The sequence below is a fragment of the Mandrillus leucophaeus genome, unplaced genomic scaffold, assembly GCF_000951045.1.
Source record: "Mandrillus leucophaeus isolate KB7577 unplaced genomic scaffold, Mleu.le_1.0 Scaffold124, whole genome shotgun sequence".
NCBI classification, from domain to species: Eukaryota; Metazoa; Chordata; class Mammalia; order Primates; family Cercopithecidae; genus Mandrillus; species Mandrillus leucophaeus.
The window spans coordinates 493521-514242 of record NW_012100765.1 but is presented as its reverse complement, the minus strand read 5'-3'; the positions used below and the strand labels follow the sequence as shown (position 1 = coordinate 514242).

The 20722-nt window shown below is 43.0% G+C and overlaps 1 protein-coding gene across 3 annotated transcripts; it reads left to right on the top strand.

Annotated features, from left to right (window-relative positions):
• The first annotated feature begins 528 nt into the window (after window positions 1–528).
• GRP (gastrin-releasing peptide) lies at window positions 529–11396 on the top strand. Of its 3 annotated transcripts, none has more exons than XM_011971693.1 (3): window positions 529–761; window positions 5842–6062; window positions 11037–11396. In XM_011971693.1, exons 1-3 carry the CDS (start codon window positions 623–625, stop codon window positions 11100–11102), a joined length of 426 nt encoding a protein of 141 aa, XP_011827083.1. In that variant the 5' UTR covers window positions 529–622; the 3' UTR covers window positions 11103–11396. The 3 variants fall into 3 exon arrangements, with proteins under 3 accessions (XP_011827083.1, XP_011827081.1, XP_011827082.1); XM_011971691.1 differs by having other exon boundaries at window positions 587–761; window positions 5842–6081; XM_011971692.1 differs by having other exon boundaries at window positions 590–761; window positions 5842–6081; window positions 11058–11390.
• Window positions 11397–20722: the final 9326 nt, after the last annotated feature.

Sequence of the window (20722 nt, the reverse complement as noted above, 5' to 3'; positions counted from 1 at the left end):
TGTGGCCTACGAAGAGAAAGGTCTGGAGAATCAGAAGGCCTTTCAATAGTGGTTCTAAATCCCTCCAGCAAAGCCCATCTATCTTTACAGCTCACCCGGCTCCATCTACACCACCCCCGAACCCCTCCCGGCCCAGATCAGGCAGCGGGGTCGCCCTCTCCAGGAATTTCAGGGCAGCTAACACTGGAGGCGCCGGCGAGCCTGGAGAGGGAGGAGTTCACTAAATTGTGTTGGATGTAAGGCGTCGAGGACCGGAGGAATTAATCCGATGTGGCGAAGGCGGACGGGGCTATGAGGAAAAAAGAGGGGGCAATGTACACTCAGCTTTTTCGTCACTCGGCTGGGAGACGGATGGTTTTCCGGACCGGGCGTCCCAGCGCCCCGGCTAGCTATAGGGAGACGTCAGAGCGCTCCGGTCCGCGGTAGAAGAGCCCCCAGCTCCCCCCGCCCGGGCTTCCATATAAAGTAGGGGCCCTAGTGGAGGCCGCAGCAGTAGCACCAGCGGCTGCGGCGGCGGAGCTCCTCTGAGGTCCGGGTCACCAGTCGCTGCTCTGCCAGTAGGGCGCACAACCCAGCCTCGCCCAGCCTCTCCGCCGCGCTCCAAGGGCTTCCCGTCGGGACCATGCGCGGCCGCGAGCTCCCGCTGGTCCTACTGGCGCTGGTCCTCTTCCAGGCGCCCCGGGGGCGAGCGGTCCCGCTGCCTGCGGGCGGAGGGACCGTGCTGACCAAGATGTACCCGCGCGGCAACCACTGGGCGGTGGGTGAGTGTCCTGGCCGCGGGAGCCGCGCGCTTGGCCTCCTCTGGATCAGCCAGCCAGAGGGGACCTGTCTCCCCGTTTCTTTGCGTTTCCCGGGCCCAGCTTTGGGAGCTGGGTTTGCTGTGACCCTTCTACCGAAACACCTTCCCGATTCTCCGAAAACTTCACCCCACCTTTCCCCATTCTAGGGAGCCCATGAGCCCCTCACCAGCCGGAAGCTGGTCCCCTGATCCTTTCCCGCTCGCTTCCAGCCGGTGTCTCCCCGTGTTCCCCAGGGCACCCGAGCTCCCAACTGCCAACCCCGGTGCGGATCATCTTCCCTCTGCGTGCATCCTACATCTCCTTTTGTCCGCCTAGTCTCACCCTGTCTGGCACGGTACTCTCCTAGAATAATCTTGGGGAGCGTTGTCCCTTAAGAACATCTCAGAACCCTAGTCCAGCTCGGTGGCCTCAACACCGACCGGCATGGGCTGAAATCTAAGCTGCGCCTATGCGCCCCGCAAAGCCACAGGTGTGGGGACCTCCGGCGCAGCGCTCCCGCCCTGGATTTCACATCTGTTCAGTGCGCAGTGCTCTGAATCCCGCCTGTCTGTGGCTCTCTGGAGTTTCCACAGTCCTTCTCTTCGCTTTGCAGCGATATTCTTTTCCCTGCCCTTTTGTCCTCTTTCCAGCCTACAGGCTCTGAGCTTGGGGAATCTCGCCTGCTCTCCAAGCTCATCCCGATCTCTCTGCCCCTCTGAGCTCCGCTCTTTCTCCGCCCCTCTAGACCCACGACTTCGCCCTTTCCTCTCGCTCCTTTCCCATTCCCTCTGCAACAGGTCCTGCTCTCTAGGCACCGGCTTGGAGGCTCCCTCGCCACAGCCCCCAAAACCCGGGCGGAGAGGACGGCCGCGCTGCGGGTGGGGAGGGCGCCTGCGGGTGGGGTCAGGATTCTGCTCCGCGCGCACTCACTGCTGTCGCTCAGCTGGGAGGCAGGAAGCGACCCGTAGCCTCGGCTCATCCAGTATCACCCCGCGGCTCTCGTCCTCGCCGAGCATAGCTTCCAGCAAACGCAGAGCATCCAACTTCCTCACTCCCCCACCCACCCGCCCCACAAAAGTCAACGACAACAACCCCAACCAGCTTCGTGGGAAGAGATTTAAGGGTGTGTGTGTGTGTGTGTGTGTGTGTGTGTGTGTGTGTATTTCCTTAGCCATCTACTTAGAAGGCGGGGCAGGGGGGCGGGGAGGGCTGGAGAACGGTGTGTTGAACAAGTACTTGCTAATTCATATATCGGCTCATTCACAAATCTTGATAGAAGACAAAGAATTTGGGGAAGGGAGTGGGACTGGAACTGTTGCTTCCTCAGCTCTTCTGTGTTGTGTGTGCTTTTGTGAGGGAAGTCGAGATCTTTGGGTTGCAACACAGTGGTTTTCACTGTTGCTAAAATAATCATTTGCCAAGTCTTGACAGTTCCAGGAATGAGAGGATATGTGATCGCTGAGGGACAGGAGGAACCCAGCAGTCTGGTGTGGAGAGGAGAAGTTGGAATGGGTGAAGCTGAAAAACCCTGCGTTTCAAGAATGAAGGATGCTTTGCAGGTGTTGAAGAATCCAAATTTAGAATTGATGCTTCTCAAAGAGGGCTTCTGGGAGCTTAGATCAAGTGGCCATTATCTGACCCAGCCACCAGCCAATGGGGCTGGAAAGGTGGAATGAAACTTCTGGATTCCCAATCTCTTTTTACTCATCTATATTATTATACTAATAAAGCTTATTATTAGGTAACCCTTGCAGGCCCAAAGGAGGACAATAGAGTTAACTGGGGAGCGGCATCATGTTATCTCTGGTACAAGTCAAGCCAATCTTGATTTGCTGTAGTTCTGGAGAACATCTGTCTCCAGTTATTTAGGGTGGCTGCCATTTAATTGCTCTTCATAGTGGTACTTGAGCATTTCTAATCTAAAAGAATACCAACCAGAGGTGACCCCAAATACTACTTTCATATTTATTCTCAAATGCACTTCTTTCTCTCCCTTTGATAGCTGTGCAGAGTTGAGGAGGAGCAAGGGAAAGAGAGAGGTGAAGTAGAAACTCACATTTCGGCCTAAAATTACCTTGTGGTTGAGAAAAAGTTTCCTTTGAGTAAAATGACCTCTGTTGGAATATAAGCATTGACAAGGATGAATGATGTTAGATTTTAAATTCAGCTTTCAATTATCCCAAGAAAATGCTTATCCTCTTCAATCACCAAAGACATGTAGCTTCGTTTTAATTATATAAAACTAAAGCTACATACTGCTGTCCATGAAGATGCTGTCAGCACACATTTACAGACTTGGTAAGTAAATTGCTTCTTCCAGCTGAGAGAAGGATGGCGCAGCAATGGAAAAAAGGTTACCAGTTTGAAAACTTAACAAATGTTTATCCGCTTGATGTTTGTGGAAATGTTTTGTTTGTGTGATGAAAATATAAGTCAACACTTACACTGGTGACTATTCCCTGTGCACCCATGAAATGCTCCTAACTGTGGTTCTAACTTGAATGTGAGACATATCCTAGAAGGCTGAATTTGGAAATGCCAGTATTCAGCTGCAGAATGGCTTGTTATGGCTCCAGAAACTGTGGAATAGAATTTAAGTGTGGGTCCAGAGAAACTAGTTCTTAGGAGTACTCAACACTTTCATCTATGCCGTATTCATTTCTGTTTCAAACCATCCCTTTAGTAGTATCTTTAAATGATTAATAAAAAGAACAAAAGCCTTTTTTTCTCTGATCAAGGTTTTATTTTTTCAAGTGACTGTCTTTTGTCTATGGTGAGATTGCCATTATTATGATATGGGCACTTGACAAATGATGTTGGGAGAAGAGGTGGAAGTGGGCATATCATCCATGTTGCCATGGAGATGATGATTTGGTTGACAGTCACTAGCTCAAAAGTGAAATCAGACCCAGGGAATGTGTACTTCCCTGGGATGTTATAGATAGCGTGCTCTCCTTAACAACCAGTCTATGGATCTAGAGGTAAAGAACGGATCCCCACACATTCCCCAGATATGCATGTACTGAAATTTAGTACAATCACAGACTGGAGAATGACTTTCTCCTCCCGTTTTAGAAAAGCCCACAAAATTATTCAGGCATGACAAAAATGAGGTTCTTATGTGTGATATCTCTATCACTCCTCTGTTTTATTGGCAATAACTCTTTCTCATTTCCAGCATTCTAACTAGATGATAGGCAGTTAGAAGGGTAAGGTGACCTAGGTCATTACTGGGAGTATCAGGATTCTAGTCCTGCCTTCCAATCATCATGATTCAATTTCCTCCATATAAATAAAACCAAATGCATCACTACTTCCTGGGAAGTTGCACAACGTAATCACTGTTATGGCTGAATGCAAAGTTACTGAGTGGATAGCTGAGCACCACGTGACCAAGCTGATAAGTGCAGAGCCAATCATTCAGGATTCCAGGCCTTCGCTTGGGACAGTATTCCTAGTTAGGATCCTGAAATTGTGTGAAGTCTCATGTCATAAGCAATTTGGCAAACGCTTACACTGCAATGCAGTACAACCTGATTTTAATGCTCCTTAATACTCATAGAATTATTTTTTCTCAATTACGTAATGTGTCATGATATATTGGTATATAATCCCTATTTTTATAACATTAGAAAGCCTTTTGTAGACCTTATCCTTATTTCCAGATCCCAGAATGATTTTAGCTGCCTTATATTCTTAGCAAGTTAAAAGACATTGCCAAGCAGTATAATAATGTAGTCTAGATTGTGAGCTGATTTTAATCCTAAAATAGTTACTTACATCTGTGCGACCTCTGGCAAGTCTCATTTTCACCAAACCAGTTAGCATATGGATCAGATAAAATCAAGCACATTTAAACATCCCATATACTGCAAATCGCAATACACATAAAAGCAATAAAGTTGCTTACAGCGAGGGCTTCTCCGTTGGTGGATAGAACTTCTAGGAAAGGGCCTCTTTCCATTTTAAGGCTGAAGATCTTTCAAATTTTATGTTTGTCTTAAATACTTCTAATGCCAGTCAGTGTTGGCACCACAAAGACCTTTTCCTTTGCACACTTTAGATCAAAAGTACCATAGTTTTGTTGACGTTAGAAATTTCAAAGTGCTACAAAGTCCAATTACAGAGAGAGAGAGGAAAAATCAACAGTAAAAAGTAGAGAACATGGAATATTCAAAGCAAGGGTCTAAAGTGTTAAGAATGCAGACCTTGAATTCTGTACCCACTTCTGACTCCAAGTTATCCCCTCTTGCATACATAAATTTTCATGTTTTTGGTGGTTTTGCCTCCTTAACAGCTGTTTTGTTAAAAAAATTATTTACACGGCTAGCACACATTCCTGGAGCCATTGATAGACTTGCAGACACCCAAGAGAAAATTCTGCATTTATGTGGCTGTAAAGTGTTACTCGGGGCTTGTTTTCAACTTGGTTTTCACTACACTCTTAACAAACAATCAATCTAGGTAGTTTCCTAGGTTCAATCTCAACTAAAATTCTGAGAAAGTTTAAATGAAAAATTCCTTTGGTATTTTTTACTACAGATAAAAGGAAAGCAATACTTTTTAAAAACCACACAAAGAAAAGCATGGAGACTTTTATTTTCAGCAGCAATTCAAAATTGGCTGGGGAAGATTTTTAAACTCCATCTTTCAGTTGGAAATAGAATTTGGTGCATACAGAATTGATGATAGAATTTTAGATATGGAAGGCTCCTTAAATTTAATCTAGTCTACCCTGTTCATTTTATAGTAGAGAAAATTAAAGACTAGGGGTGCTACACGACTTGGCAGAGGTCACCTTACTAGCTAGTAGAGGTGCTGGAACCAAGCCCAGGGTTTCTGGGTTGCAGTTCTGAATGCAGTCTAGCTCATTGCACATTTTGAACAGACAGCAAAATCTATCTGTCATTTATGAACTAACTCTTAATAATAAAACATGATTTATTCTGCATTTAGGGGGAAGCAGCACAAACACAATTGATGTCCTTTTAAATTTCTCATTCGTTCATTCCCTTTGGTTAAATTTGTGGCATTATGAGTGTTTTTGTTTTGGTTTTTACAGGACACTTAATGGGGAAAAAGAGCACAGGGGAGTCTTCTGTTTCTGAGAGAGGGAGCCTAAAGCAACAGCTGAGAGAGTACATCAGGTGGGAAGAAGCTGCAAGCAATTTGCTGGGTCTCATAGAAGCAAAGGAGAACAGAAACCACCAGCCACCTCAACCCAAGGCCCTGGGCAATCAGCAGCCTTCGTGGGATTCAGAGGATAGCAGCAACTTCAAAGATGTAGGTTCAAAAGGCAAAGGTAAAAGAAACATACGTGCGAGATGGGTGGGAGGTATTTGGGGAGAGGTGGAAAGAGGGCAAGTTCAAATGAGGAAGAATAGAATTGCTTATGATATAAACCTTCATGGTTGCTATATTAGGCTAACACCAATACATGCTAAGCACATTGATAGACAATTTCTATGTTCTCTTCTTTTTGACGTAATAGTCAAAAGGATATTGATTCCAAACTCCAATTTAGGAGTTTTTTCCAGCAATTTTGTCTATTTGCCGTTATGCATTGATGGCATATATATATTTTTAATAGCCAGGCCCTACCAGAATGTTTTGATAGGGAGTCTGCAAAGTATTTGAGTAAATCCATGTGGATCTACAGATTTTATGTTTATTTCTGGTGAACACTAGTGGAGGTTCCTAGTTTTAGAAAAGAACATTCTTGTTTGCTACCTTTGACACAAAGGAGCACTTCTTCATATTTGTTCCAGGAGTACCTAGTTCAGGTTTCATACTAATATTTTAAAACTCAGTGGACATATCTGAGATCAACATATTCATCCTGTATATGATTTTATAGAGGATAGGGGAAAATAATTATACTAAACTGGCAATACTTAGTTACAAAGACAGTGAACAAGATAAGAGAGAGAATAAAACTTATAGGAAGAAAGCAAGGCAACTGAAAATGAGGTGATTATCACTACCTTTTAAGTTTCCATGAAATGTATAACAAAATACAAAATAATAATTACAGTAACAATGGTGGCTAGTTTTACTGAATATTTACGATAATCCGAGTATTGGGCTAAGCAGTTTACCTCCATTTTCTCAGCTTATGCTCACAATAGTCTTAGAAGGAAGATTCTACTATTCTCTCCATTTTAGAGGTAAGGAAACTAGTCCCATAGCTTTTCATTGATAAAATCAGGGTAAGGGCCTGTGCTCAGTCTGCCTCAGACAGTCTGTACCATGCAAGACATCTTCCAGAAATGGTCGTCATTGATCTTAATATAAAGCATTCAGGCTGAAGGCCTTGCTTCTTGCTGCTTCTGACAATAAATAATATTGTTTTCCACTCACTGTACTTGGAGAGCTTCCTTCTTCACTCGTTCATAGTGAAGACTGATGGCCCCTTTAGGGGCTCAGAGCTGCCTTTGCCAAGCCTCAGCTGGCTCTCTGGAGGGAAGCTTTCTATTTCATTGCCCTTTGGGTCTATTGCGGTCTTTCTCTCTCTTTCTTTTCTTTCTCTTTCTTTCTTTCTTTCTTTCTTTCTTTCTTTCTTTCTTTCTTTCTTTCTTTCTTTCAAGTTCTGTCTATGTGGTTTCTTTCTTTTCTTTTCTTTCCTTTCCTTCTCTCTCTCTCTCTCTCTTTTTTTTTTTGACAAGGACTGGCTCTGTTGCCCAGGCTGGTCTCAAACTCCTGGGCTTAAGTGATTTCCCCAGCCTCAGCCTCCCAAATGTGGGTTTCTATGCTAAATGGAAACTGAATTTCACCTGTTACACTAAGCGCCTAGAGGGAAAGTCTTTGTAGCTTTTATTCAGAAAAAAAAAAATCCCAGATTAAATAAATCAATACAGAAATAAATACCAACTTTGTGCAAAACCCCAAGCGATTGTCTGGTCCATACCTGTGTCTTAGGTGTTATGTCATCAGCCCCCTTCTTTACTGATGGATCCCATACTCTGAGGGCTCTGTGAACTTGCAGGTGACTTCTCAGATTCTAGCTGGCCATCCTTTTTCATGGTCAGGTGCTTTGCTGGAGTTCCTGTAGGTGGATATCCAACAGCAGTACCCTTCTCATTTGTCTGAACAGTAACAAAAATTGCCACAAAACCCTCGAAAATAATTTTTGCAAACATTGAAATGGACTTGCCCTCATAGCTCGTTCATGAAATACTCCCCTGTATTAACACACAATGTTACTATTCTATAGTGCCTCATTTTTGAAACAAACAGCAGTGTCCAGTTTGTGTTATTTTATTTCCTCAACCTGGCCCTGCGTATCTTTGGAATCTTTTGGAAAATTCAACTCCTTTCTTAAGGATCAAAAATTTTCCACCATATTCAGAAGAATATTCTGTAAGCTTCAAAGGCAATGGCAAAAAGAATAGTTCCACAAAGGTGTCTGAGTAGCAGTAAAATAGGATGGGTTGAGTGGGCAGCTGCGGACAGTGACTGCTTAGAGGGGGCAGTCCTTATCCCAAGTGAACTGAAAAAGGTCATCAAAAAGATTATTTTAAAAAACTGGGCTTTCTTTTTCTATTATTTTTATGCATTGTTTTTCTTTTTACAGGTTTAGAAAGCCCGTCTCATTTCATTCCACCTCCAGTTGAATAATTAGTTATTGCACACATTGGTACTATTCTTTTGGCTTTATTTCCTAGTAACACAAAAACAAATTCCACAGTTAGTCTTTGCAGAGACCAAAATATTTTATTGCTTCTCTTGCACTGGAAATTCCACCTCAATGAAAGTATGTTGTTATGAAAATTGAAAACACCTTACAATGATCTGACTCAAAAAGAAGGGGTGCCAAGAGATTAGTTCTATTAGAAACCCATATATCTCCCATATCTTAGAGTTATGGGAGTGTTAGAGAGAAACTTAATAACTTAGCCAAGCATTGCCAGAATTAGCAGCAGGAGTTTTCAGAGGCTGAAGGACCGTTCTTAAAATTAAAAACTATCTACATATGCTCTCCTCTCTCATTTTAGTAATAAAACATCAAGTACTGTTGCCAACTCTCTTGGAGCTGTAGTTAGAAACTCCAAGCATTTCCTATGTTTTGATGACAAAGATATTTACTTAATTCATAAAGGATGTGTGTAATGTGCACTGAAACTAGGTTACTCGATCATGGAAACAGCTCCAGAACTTTCAGAGCAATTATGCCCAGCAATGTTCAAGGTTAACCTTAATCCTTTTAACTGTGCCCTTCTCACAAATCTTTTAATTCTTTCTTTTTTTATTGAGATGGAGTCTCGCCCTGTAGCCCAGGCTGGAGTGCAGTGGCGCGATCTCAGCTCACTGCAAGCTCCACCTGCCGGGTTCACGCCATTCTCCTGCCTCAGTCCCCTGAGTAGCTGGGACTACAGGCGCCCGCCACCACCATGCCCGGCTAATTTTTTGTATTTTTTTTTTTTTAGTAGAGACGGGGTTTCACCATGTTAGCCAGGATTGTCTTGATCTTCTGACCTCGTGATCTGCCTGCCTCGGCCTCCCAAAGTGCTGGGATTACAGGCGTGAGCCACCGCGCCTGGCCCAAATCTTTTAATTCTATTCTGCAATTAATGAAACTTTTTCCCCATGGTTTCTGCAACATGAGACTGTTCTGTTTCTGCAAGATGAAACTCATCCCCATGGATGAAGCTCCAGGGCCTCATCCATGATCCTGGATGTGGTTGTGCATTGTCCTGAGTTTCAGTGGAGGTTTTAGTTGGCCTTTGGTCTCCCTTTATAATTTGGACTTAGTCCCTTATTCTTTGCAGCTTAGGTCTCTCCTTCTATTTAGTGGACATGAAGGGGGCAAGGAAATGAGCTACAAAGGCTGTTATGGAAAAGAAAGTAAATGTGTTCGTTCTTCACTTTTAAGGGACTACTCTCACTGTCTCATCAAATCAGTACAGAGAATAGGAAGGTCTTATTTCTGAATATTTGAAATGCTCCAAAGGAAGTGCCAAATATAGAAAAAGCAACATACAATCAAGAATCACTCATAACCTTCTGATTACGCTGGCACTTTCTATGACGGAGCAGAGTAAAGCTGGCTCCCACCTAGAATACAGCTCCTCCCCACCCCCGACAGTAGACCCCCCGCCCATTGCCTCCCAGGTCCTTAATCTTCCTAGTTTCCACAATTCTCTTTTTCCTTTTAGCTTTTATTCCTTCCAGCCAAACCTCTTTTATTCAACATTTTGAGCCAATGGGGGACTTACGTAGATTTTTTTCCCCACACACTAGCTTTTATGACCAGTGACTCATAAGGCAAGATATGTGCTGGCATCTTCGGACAGGCGGCAGTCTTTAATAGGGCAGCCTGGGTTGGTGGAGGCGAGCAAAGCTAATTGGCGTGCGTGGGAATCAAACCCCAGGCCCTGGGCTCATTAGCACATGGTCAAAACAACTGAGCCACAGAGCAGGTAATTATTTGCCCAAGAATATCAGTAGTTCCTTTATTAGAAACAAATGGCTGATATGGAAGTTGGGGAATCTGAATTGCCAGAGAATCTTGGGAAGAGTAATAAGCTCTAGTCTCAACGAAAAGTGTTTTTTCATCTCAGCGCATAAAGGGTGCTGTATGGGAACAAAGAAGTATTTTAAAATTATAACTACTCTTTCTTTCTTTAGTCTTAGTTAATTTGAGCAGAAGCCACAACAAGCAAACCACAATAAATTTAGAATTGGCAGAAATCCAAATTAACTCCTCTTCCCAAGTTTCCACACTACTACCATTTACAGTTGTAGGTTTGTAATGTATAATTATGTAATCCAGAAACTAGCTTTGATTTGTGTGATGATGCATTGTCAAAGTAAGCAAAGTAAGAACTCAAATTCCACATTCCCAGAATTTACCACTCAGCTGTTCCTCTAGTAATAAGTTCCTGGGGATAGTACATTAACCAACATTGATTAAAACATACCTGAGTAATCATATCAGGGTGCACGTTAAGCTGATAAAACAATAAGATCCCAAAATGCAGTAGCTCAAAAAAAAAAAAGTAGAAGTTAATTTGTCTCTTGGGGGACAGCTCTGGTTCTCCAATGTTACATGCTCAGAAACACCTGCAGGGCTTGTGAAAGTACAGATTGCTGCGCTCCGCCCCCAGAGTTTCTGATTTAGTAGGTGTTAGGTTGAACCAAGAATTTGCCTTTCTAACAAGCTCCCAAGTGATGCTGATGGCTTGTAGGAATGGATTTACTTCTAGGATTAGACTTCAGCTCACTCTGTTCGCTGAACTCTTTCTAATATTTCTTAAGTTGGTAGACTCTCTGCTCCAGGTTCTCAACGTGAAGGAAGGAACCCCCCAGCTGAACCAGCAATGACAATGATGGCCTCTCTCAAAGGAGAAAAACAAAACCCGTAAGAGACTGCGTTCTGCAAGCATCAGTTCTACGGATCATCAACAAGATTTCCTTGTGCAAAATATTTGACTATTCTTGTATCTTTCATCCTTGACTAAATTCGTGATTTTCAAGCAGCATCTTCTGGTTCGAACTTGTTTGCTGTGAACAATTGTCGAAAAGAGTCTTCCAATTAATGCTTTCTACATCTAGGCTACCTGTTGGTTAGATTCAAGGCCCCGAGCTGTTACCATTGACAATAAAAGCTTAAACACAGGCTGTTCTCTTATTTCAATCCCAAATGAGAGGATAGTGTGGCAGAGATGAACAAACAGCTTGAGGATGTACTCGTGTGCTCACTGACCAAGTCAGGCTGAAGCTCGCCCCTTTGAATCCTTGTAGTGACTAAGAGCCTTTCCAGAGGCTCCCTCACTTTCTCATTCCCATCAGGTGGGCCAGGTTGAAGATGGAGGCTAGCCCTATTCATCACTTAAGAATTTCCTAGTTTTCAGCCCCTACCATGACCAGGTATTTTGCTGATATTATTGATGGACGCCTCCTAATAGTCCTTTAAGCTCAGAATTATCATTTCTATTTAACAGATGAGGAAACAGAGGATTAGAGAGATCAAGTGCCTTGCCCAAGTCACGTAGTAAATGGAAGTGGGATCTAGATATCCACAGTCACCAGATTTCCTGCATTACTCATTTTAAACCTCCCTTTCAGTATAGTTATGCCTAGCAAGTAGCACTGTTTTTTTCAAAATTTCATCGCCAGTCTGGGAGGAGTCGTCTCCAGTGCCACATTTAGTTAGCTCCACAGCTAAAGGATAAGATGAATTCAATTCCTTCCATTTTTAGAGAATGTGGCCTGGCAGTTCGTTAACACTCACTAGTTCTATTTTTTTTTTTTTTTTTACCGGTTCCTTTTTTATCATGACATTTGCACATTAACAGATTTCAAAGCTTCTTGCCATATGTTTAGAATTTTTTTCATTTAGGAGAATCACATTTGCAACCCTAAAGAGATTTGTCTTGCTCTTATTTTGATTACCTAAGAACCACATAAGAGATGACGTGTTCTTTCTAATTTCTTTTAAACCCATGTTGATTCACAACATATACACAGCTAGACCTGGGAAAACGTGTGAACTGTGTTTTCAGTGTTACCACGTTCCTCTACAGGGCCCCGTTCTCTATCATGAGACTATCTTCAGCCTCTTTCCCAAGAACTTGATCCTGATCTATGTCAACTAAAGCCCCCATGCCGCTGATGATGAAGGTGTAAGCCTTCTCAAGGATTTGCTTTCCAATAGGACAGTCATAGAGCTAAAAATGAAACAAACAAACCAAAAAACCTTCCAGATCCAGAGGAAGCTTTCTCTAATGGTGGGATTTCAGGCAAAGAGAAAAGGTTTCCTCAATGCTCCTAGAAGAACCCATCCAGACGATCACTTGTTTGGCTATTTCACAAGAGTAAACCTATGTGATCCCGTGTTCTGGCAGCCGTCACTTTTTTCCATGAACTCTGATCGCGAAGTAAGAACAGCTCTCTCAAATCTCCTCACGCTTGCAGTGCTCCTCTGTGCCAAACCCAGATCAAGGTTAAAATCTTTTTGAGAGGTCTACTCTTTCCGACAAAATTTTAAAAAAAATTATTTGCAAGGGTAGTTACATTACATCACACATGTGTGTGCCTATTGGGTCAGGTAATTTTTAGCTGAAGATAATAGCATCCAACTTGGGTAGTTTAAGTAGAAAAGGAGAAAACTGATGGGTAGATATTAGTCAGGGAAGACCAGAGAACCAGGCTCAAGCCTAATCTTGCAGGCTCAGTGCCCAAAGCCATGTCTCTAATTGTATTGATGAGGTGACTACCCCTAGAAGCATGCTACAGAACTGCCTGAGTCTGCACTCTCTTCCTCTGCCTCCGCTACCACCTGTGCCTACAGTAGAATCCCCTCCAGAGACTCCCAAATCAGTCTTGAATGAGTGTCTGATCGGTGGAACCTCCATTATATCTCTGTACCTAGCTGCAAGAGCTGATGGGAAATGGAGTTTTTAGGATTCTACTTTGGGAATGTGGGACTAAAATAATGGGACCCTATCAAAATGGAGAGAGGGTGTTCAGAGATGTGGTTGACCACAAATAATATATGCCCCTTCCCTTTTTCCCCAAAAAGAATTTTCCCTTTGATTCCTGTCCATCCCTTCTCTAAAGAACAGTTAGTCCCTAGCCTGGGACTCAGGGAAAGCGGGAGCCTGGTGGCTGTTCTGCACAGCACACAGTCCAGGTGTGTCCATAGTACAGCAAGATGAAAAGATTGCTTCTAAGAGCAGATACCTTAGAAATCCTTGCAGCAAAACAGGATAATCAGAAGGAAGAATCCAAAAGGGAGGAAAGCAGTAACGGCCTTTGAATTTCTCCTTTGAAAAGCAGTCTTTTTTTTTTTTTTTTTTTAATTTTCATTTTTTAGTGCCCCAGGGTGGATTGCTCTGGGCAATTTGGCAGTTTTCACATGTGATCAGCAGTTCAGTAACACACCAAGCAGGCATTTCCAGCAGTGCAGTACAATTTCTAGCCTCAAAATGCTCGCCTTGTAGTCCCTACTTGGGGAATATTTAATCATTACCCAGCATCTTTACCTAGCTTGGCTGTGTGGGGAGTAATCTAAGTAGAATGTGAGATTGCATTATTCACTTCCTTAGCCACTGGCTGTTTTATTCAGACAACATGAAATAACTCTTCAAAGGAGACCTGTAATTATGAACCATTGTCATCCTCACAGCAACAAAAGTTGTTCACCATGTGCATGGAAAAGGCTCCTAGCTCCACCTCCAAGGGCTTTGTTTCTTTTGATTAATCACCTTAAATCAGACCCAGATGTGACATAGAATCCTCTCCCCGCCTTTCCACTCTACTTAGTTCACAAATGTTATATAACATATATAATATATGTAATATGTTATATATAACGTATATATGTTGTATTGTATAACATATATATGATGGACAGAAAAGGTAGATTGTGATATGGGTGGATTGAGAGGACCACCTGATTAATGCCAAGGATATATTATACTACAAAGGAAACTCTAATAGCCTCAAGGAAGAAAATGGATTTTTCATCCTTCTACTCTCTGACACTAATTATATACTACTCTTTCCAAGAGTGTTGCTCAGATTCTTTACCTCTTGTTTAAATAAATATTTTAAACATTAAAAATATGCTTTGGTGGCTGAGCGTGGTAGCTCACACCTGTAATCCCAACACTTTGGGAGGCGGAGGTGGGCAGATCACTTGAGGCCAGGAGTTTGAAACCAGCCTGGCCAACATGGCAAAATGCTGTCTCTACTAACAGTACAGAAATTAGCCAGGCATGGTGGTGCGTGCCTGTAATCCCAGCTACTCGGGAGGCTGAGGCACAAGAATCGCTTGAACCTGGAAAAAAGAGGTTGCAGTGAGCAGAGATCACACCATTCCACTCCAGCCTGGGCAACAGAGTGAGACTCTGTCTCAAAAAGGAAAAAAAAAATGTATATACACACACACACACACGCGCGCACACACTTTGGGCATGATAAAAACATGATAATTCATATTTTTAAAGATCCTCTTTTGCCTCCTAATTATTTAATTCTAAGAGTTTTTAATGTAAATTTTTAAAATGTAAAAATAGAATCTGTTAATTATTTTTGTTTAATATATCCAAATAAGAGATTTCTCCTATTGATTTATACCGATGATTAAAAATCCAGCACCCTCTCCTTTAGAAACATGTGGTACTTTGGCTGTCAGTTGTGTCTATGTTAATTAGAAGTCATTTTTGGATACATGTGACAAAACCAAATCAAACCACATATCCTTGGCTTAAAGAAGATAGAAGTTTAATTTTCTCTCATATCACAAGAAGTCTAGAGGCTAGAGGTGCAGGCCAGTGCAGTAATCTGAGGAGTTGGAGTCAAGATCTTTGTGATTCTCTTAAATTTCCCTTCGTGTTTACCTATAAAATGGTGGCTGCAGCTGCAGCCAACACGCCCCAGTTTCATTTAGAAAAGAGAGAGGGAAACAGAAAAGAGTGGGATCTGCATATCATGAAAACAAAACTTTCTGAGGAATCTTCAGCCTTTGTGTTTTGGTCAGAACTGTGTCACATGACCACTTCTAGCAGCAAAGGAAGCTGGAAAATATCATCTTTCAGTGAGGACGTTGCTACCATATAACAAAACAAAACAAAACAAAACAAAAACAAAATTTCTCTTAATAAGGAAAAGAAAATGGATGTTTGATAGGCAACCAGAGGTGTTTGCCATGTCAGCTATGACAAGATTGAATCCGAGAAAGAACCAAGTTGGAGCCAGTAGGTCTTAAGCCGCTAGAAGATGCCTAGACAATAGGCCCCACGTTTAGTGCGAAATTGCCCTGCATTGTCTCTCATTCTCAAGGCTGAGTGCCAGGAAACCAGATTTACAAACATGCTGTCTTCATGGCTTCACCTACCCTCCATCTCTGAAAACAAAAGGCTGCAATAGAGATCATGTTTTGTAGATTGGGTGTCACCTTTAATCTCTACATGTATTAGTCAGTTTTCATGTTGCTGATGAAGACATAACCAAGACTGGGTAATTTATAAAGGAAAAGAGGCTTAATAGGCTCACAGTTCCATGTGGCTGGGGAGGCCTCACAATCATGGCAGAAGATGAAACACATGTCTTAACATGGTGGCAGACAAGAGAGAAATGAGAGCGAAGGGAAAAGGGAAACCTTTTATAAAACCATGAGATCTCATGAGACTTATTCACTGTCATGAGAACAGTATGGAGGAAACTGCCCCCATAGTTCAATTGTCTCCCACTGGGTCCCTCCCACAACATGTGGGGATTACAGGAGCTGCAATTCAAGATGAGATTTGGGTGGGGACGCAGACAAACCATATCACTAAACTTAAACTCAAGATGTGACAATTTCCAAGTATCTATTTACATGGAAAAAGAAACCACTTTGTGCTGTATCACACCTATCTTTATGCATGCATTTCTGTACAAACACATGAGGGAGGTATATTTGCACTCCTCCATCTACATCCTCTCAGAAACAAGGGGTCTTGGTAAATAAACTGGACTAAGGCAAGCAATCTGGACTCTGGAAGAAGGGGACCCATGGCACTGTTTTTGTTTTCCCTGTGATCAGAATCACCAATCTAATTAAAAGATGATGATGACTGAATGATTCCACAGGACTCTAGATAAAAAGACCTTTGTGTAGAGCTTCAGGAATAAACACTGTATCAATGAGCGTACCTGTGGCTGTCAGGAACAGAAACCCCTCAGCTCAAATTGGCATGAAAGATAAAAGGATTTATTATCTGATATACAAGAATTCCAGGCTGGATGCAGTGGTTCACCCCTCTAATCCCAGCAATTTGGGAGGTCAAGGTGGGTAGATCACTTGAGGTCAGGAATTTGGGACCAGCTTGGCCAATATGGTGAAACCTTGTCTCTACAAAAACTATAAAAATTAGCTGGGCGTGGTGGCGGGGTGCCTGTAATCCCAGCTACTCCAGAGGCTGAGGCAGGAGAATTGCCTGAACCCGGGAGGCAGAGGTTGCAGTGAGCCAAGATTGCACCACTACACTCCAGCTGGGGTGACAGAGTGAGACTCTGTCTCAAAAGAAGAACAAGAAGAGGAGGAAGAAGAAGAAGAAGGAGGAGGAGGAGGAGAAGAAGAAGAAGGAGAAGAAGGATTATTCTGGAGGGAAGGAGAAACTCAGGTTTGTTTTGTTCAATGTAATTCAGTGACTCAAACATACCTTCAGAGGTGGGGTCTTTCTGTCTTCCCACTCTGCCAGCAGTGTTTCAAATTTGTCCTTAAGCTGACTTCTCTCACAGTCACAAAAGGGCTGCTGGAGCTCCGGGTGTCAAATCCAGACCTGACAAAATTCAGAGGAAGAAGAAGGACTATCTCTTTTGAGGCTTCATCTAATTAATAGGGATAAATTCTTTCCCAGAGGTCTCTAAATGCCTCACAACTTAGTAACCAGCTGGGCTACATGTCTGCGCTAAAGCCAACACTAATGAAGGGAATCGAGCCACCGTGACTGGACTCACCCAATTAGGATTTACCAATGAGTCATGTTGTAGGAGGGGCAAGTCCCTAAACAAAATCAAGACTCTCTCAGTAAGGAAGGAGGGTGGCTTTGATTTGCATCTGCCACAGGTGTGAAGTTCATTTCTTGTGATCTCACACAGCCCTGGTTCTATCAATACAGCAATCTCAAGAATTAGTCACTGCTATGAAACGGAAAAGGTCTAGGTTTTATTTCCTACTCAGAGGCCCATGTAAGGTCCTTTTGGATAGTTTTAAAGCCTTGAATCTTTAAGAACAAGAAATAGTCCATCTCCTTTGCTCAAAGCACTCAGGCTGTGATTACAGTTGACAGGCGGTTCCTCCCTTTTGTCTGGGCTTCTCTCATCCTTTACTCCTCTCTTTGCCTTGCAACACGAGTGGTTGTTACTGTAACAACATAATTGCTGCTCTGATTCCACTACTGAAATAAACAGAAATGAAAAGGAAATAGAGAGCTTCAAATTGTGTTCTCCTCCACCTGGCAGTTTCCCAAAATGCCTCAGCTAGAGACAGCCCAAATGGACAGGCTGGAGGTTGAACCTGAATTAAGAAATGAAAATCAAAAAACAGGCCCAGAGCAGATTGTAGAGGAAACTCCTTTCTTCCTGCTTAACTCCTGGGGATGGAAGGAGAGGAGAAAGGCGAATAATGTGAAAAACATTTTGAATTCAGTAGTGAAGAATTGGTAGCATGCTGGTCCGATGCTGTTTGTAGATGTGCTGTTTGTCTGGACAGTGTCTTGAAAATTAGAGTTAGTCACAGACATTTAAACACCCAAAGATTTCATATAAAAATCCAGGTTGCAAGCTTTTGCAAAATCAGAAGATCTGCTACTGGGCCTGCTTTCCCAGAAGACAATCAGTGCTGGTGCTGCCCCTGTAAATGGGGGACGCATTTGCAACTTTGCCACACTCCTCACCACACCCTAGTGCACACTTCTGCCTGCTCTGTTTACAGTACCTGCCTGCTCCCTCTAGACATTTGAATTTATGATCCCAGTTTACTATTCTGTATGTCAGGGGAAAGGGGACTGCTCCATGATTTGTTCAATGATACTGTTTAAATTCCTGTTGATGCTTATGATTCTCTACTGTGTGTGCAATTTTTTTTTCTTTTTTTTGAGACAGAGTTTTACTCTTGTTGCCCAGGCTGGAGTGCAGTGGCACAATCTCAGCTTACTACAACCTCCGCCTCCTGGGTTCAAGTGAGTCTCCTGTGTCAGCCTCCTGAGTAGCTGGGATTACAGGTGCTCACCACCATGTCCAGTTAACTTTTTGTATTTTTAGTAGAGACAGGGCTGGTCTCTACTCCAGGCCAGGCTGGTCTCAAACTCCTGATCTCAGATGATCATTCTCTTGATCATCTTGATCTCTTGATCATCTGGGGATCCCACCTTGGCGTTCCCAAAGCGCTGGGATTACAGGGGTGAGCCACCACACTCAGATGTGTAACATCTTACAAGGGGTTTTGCCCATGTAATGTTTGCTCCTCCAGATGATTTTGAAGGTTCACTCCTTCCCAGGCTGGCCACTGAGATAAGGATGGAAGCCTGTTAAAAAAGAGGTGAGACTGCTGGGCAACGCAACTCACTCTGAAATGCTGCTGGTGAGCAGTTCTCAATCAGCGAGCAGAGCCTGGGTGGAACTTCGTGGAGTGTTTGGGAGCAGACCATCTGCTTCCGAGATTCACTGGCCAAGAGTTCTCACTGTATCTTGAAACGAACTAAAAAGCAGTTCTTACATAGAATCATGCTATGTGTGGCCCAAACCGCATCTGATCTCCCTTTGCTCTGTTTCGCCTAATTTTGAGGCACTTTATGTGTTTGTGAGATAACTGAAGGCACAGTTCTCATAAAATGAACAACCATTATGCAGAGATTTTAACTTGGCAAATAGAAGTTTTCACTAGTCTCCTGATAATTAGCTGGAGAGAGAGATTTAACTTGCATGAAGGCTTCAAGTGATTTCATATGATTTTTTTTTTATCATATGGGGTCTCGCTGTGTTGCCCAGGCTGGAGTACAGTGGCTATTCACGGGCACCCCATCATCATTCACTAAGCCTCAAACTCCTGAGATCAAGCCATCATCGTCCCAACTACGCAGGAGACCAAGGAAGGATGATTTTTGATAGGTTTAAAATAAAATTTAAAAAAGAGTTACACGGAGAACTTCTTTGTCAAGTTTGAAGACAGCAATAAATGTCTGTGTCCAGTCCTGGTCCTGATGGGGTAGTAGGGCAGGGACTTTCCTCTGTCTCCCCTAATTCTGCTCTCCTTGCTGAGGGGCTGGATCCTGAGCTTCATGTTTGACTTATTCCTGCTCCTCCAGGCCCTGAGAGCTGACTTTCTTCATTTTAAATTGGCCAAAGGCAAAAGTTGCAATCCCAACCACTGCAACCTAAACAAGAAGCCAGGTATTCTTTAAACTGAAAGAACATTTGTTACAGGCAGAAATGCAAGTCAGGTGAGCACAGGATTCCAGTTGTGTCCCTGGTGGGTCATCAAGGTAACCCAAGCCCTGCCCCGTGGGTGTTGGTTTCCAGGGCATAATCCAAAAAAGGAAATCCAAAGAGGTTACCCAGTTGGTGAAGTAACCTCTAGATTGGTTTCTTTACACCTGAACCAGGATTTTTCAGTTGGTTTTCCAGTTTCTGCTGAACCAGAAGGTTGACAGTCATAACCTTTGTTTATTAAATTCAGGGCTGAGATATAATATTCCTCTGATTGTGCCCTCTCAAGAGTTCAAAATGAACCTCATCGCCTGAATCTTTTTCTTGAGGAGGTTGGAGTAGTCCTCCTACCATACTTTCTCTTTCATCACCACCTCCCCAAAATAAGTTACACTCTCCCTTTTTTCATTGAAATTTCGACCACTCAACCCAGCAACCCCATTACTGGGTGTATACCCAAAGGAATGTAAATCATTCTACCAAAAAGACACATGCACTCACATGTTCATGGTAGCACTATTCATAATAGCCAAGACATGGAATTAACCTAAATGCCCATCCACAGTGGACTGGATAAAGAAAATGTGATACATATACACCATGGAATACTATGCTGCCAGAAAAAATGAAATAATGTCTTTTACAGCAACGTGGATGCAGCTGGAAGCCATTATCCTAAGTAAAGTAGCAGGGGAATAGGAAACCAAATACCGCATGTTCTCACTTACAAATGGGAGCTAAACACTGAAGGCACAAAGAGGGGAAGAGCAAGCACTGGGGCCTACCTGAGAGGGGAGAATGGATGGAGAGTGAGGGCTGAAAGACTACCTGTTGGGTAGTATGCTCATGCTCACTACCCGGGTGATGAAATCATTTATACCCCAAACCCAAATGACATGCAATTTACCCATTAATAAATCTATATATGTACCCTTGAACCTAAAATCAAAGTTGGGAAAAGAAAAAAAAACCAGAGAGATTCATTTTATACTGTGCCCGGTTTCTTCCAATGGTAACATTTTGCA

Excerpts from the sequence above, each read along its gene's own strand:
- GRP (XM_011971691.1), top strand. The coding sequence starts at position 623 with ATGCGCGGCCGCGAGCTCCCGCTGGTCCTACTGGCGCTGGTCCTCTTC. Across the intron at positions 762-5,841 it reads CGGCAACCACTGGGCGGTGG|GACACTTAATGGGGAAAAAG; the intron begins GTGAGTGTCCTG and ends TGGTTTTTACAG. Across the intron at positions 6,082-11,036 it reads TGTAGGTTCAAAAGGCAAAG|TTGGTAGACTCTCTGCTCCA; the intron begins GTAAAAGAAACA and ends ATATTTCTTAAG.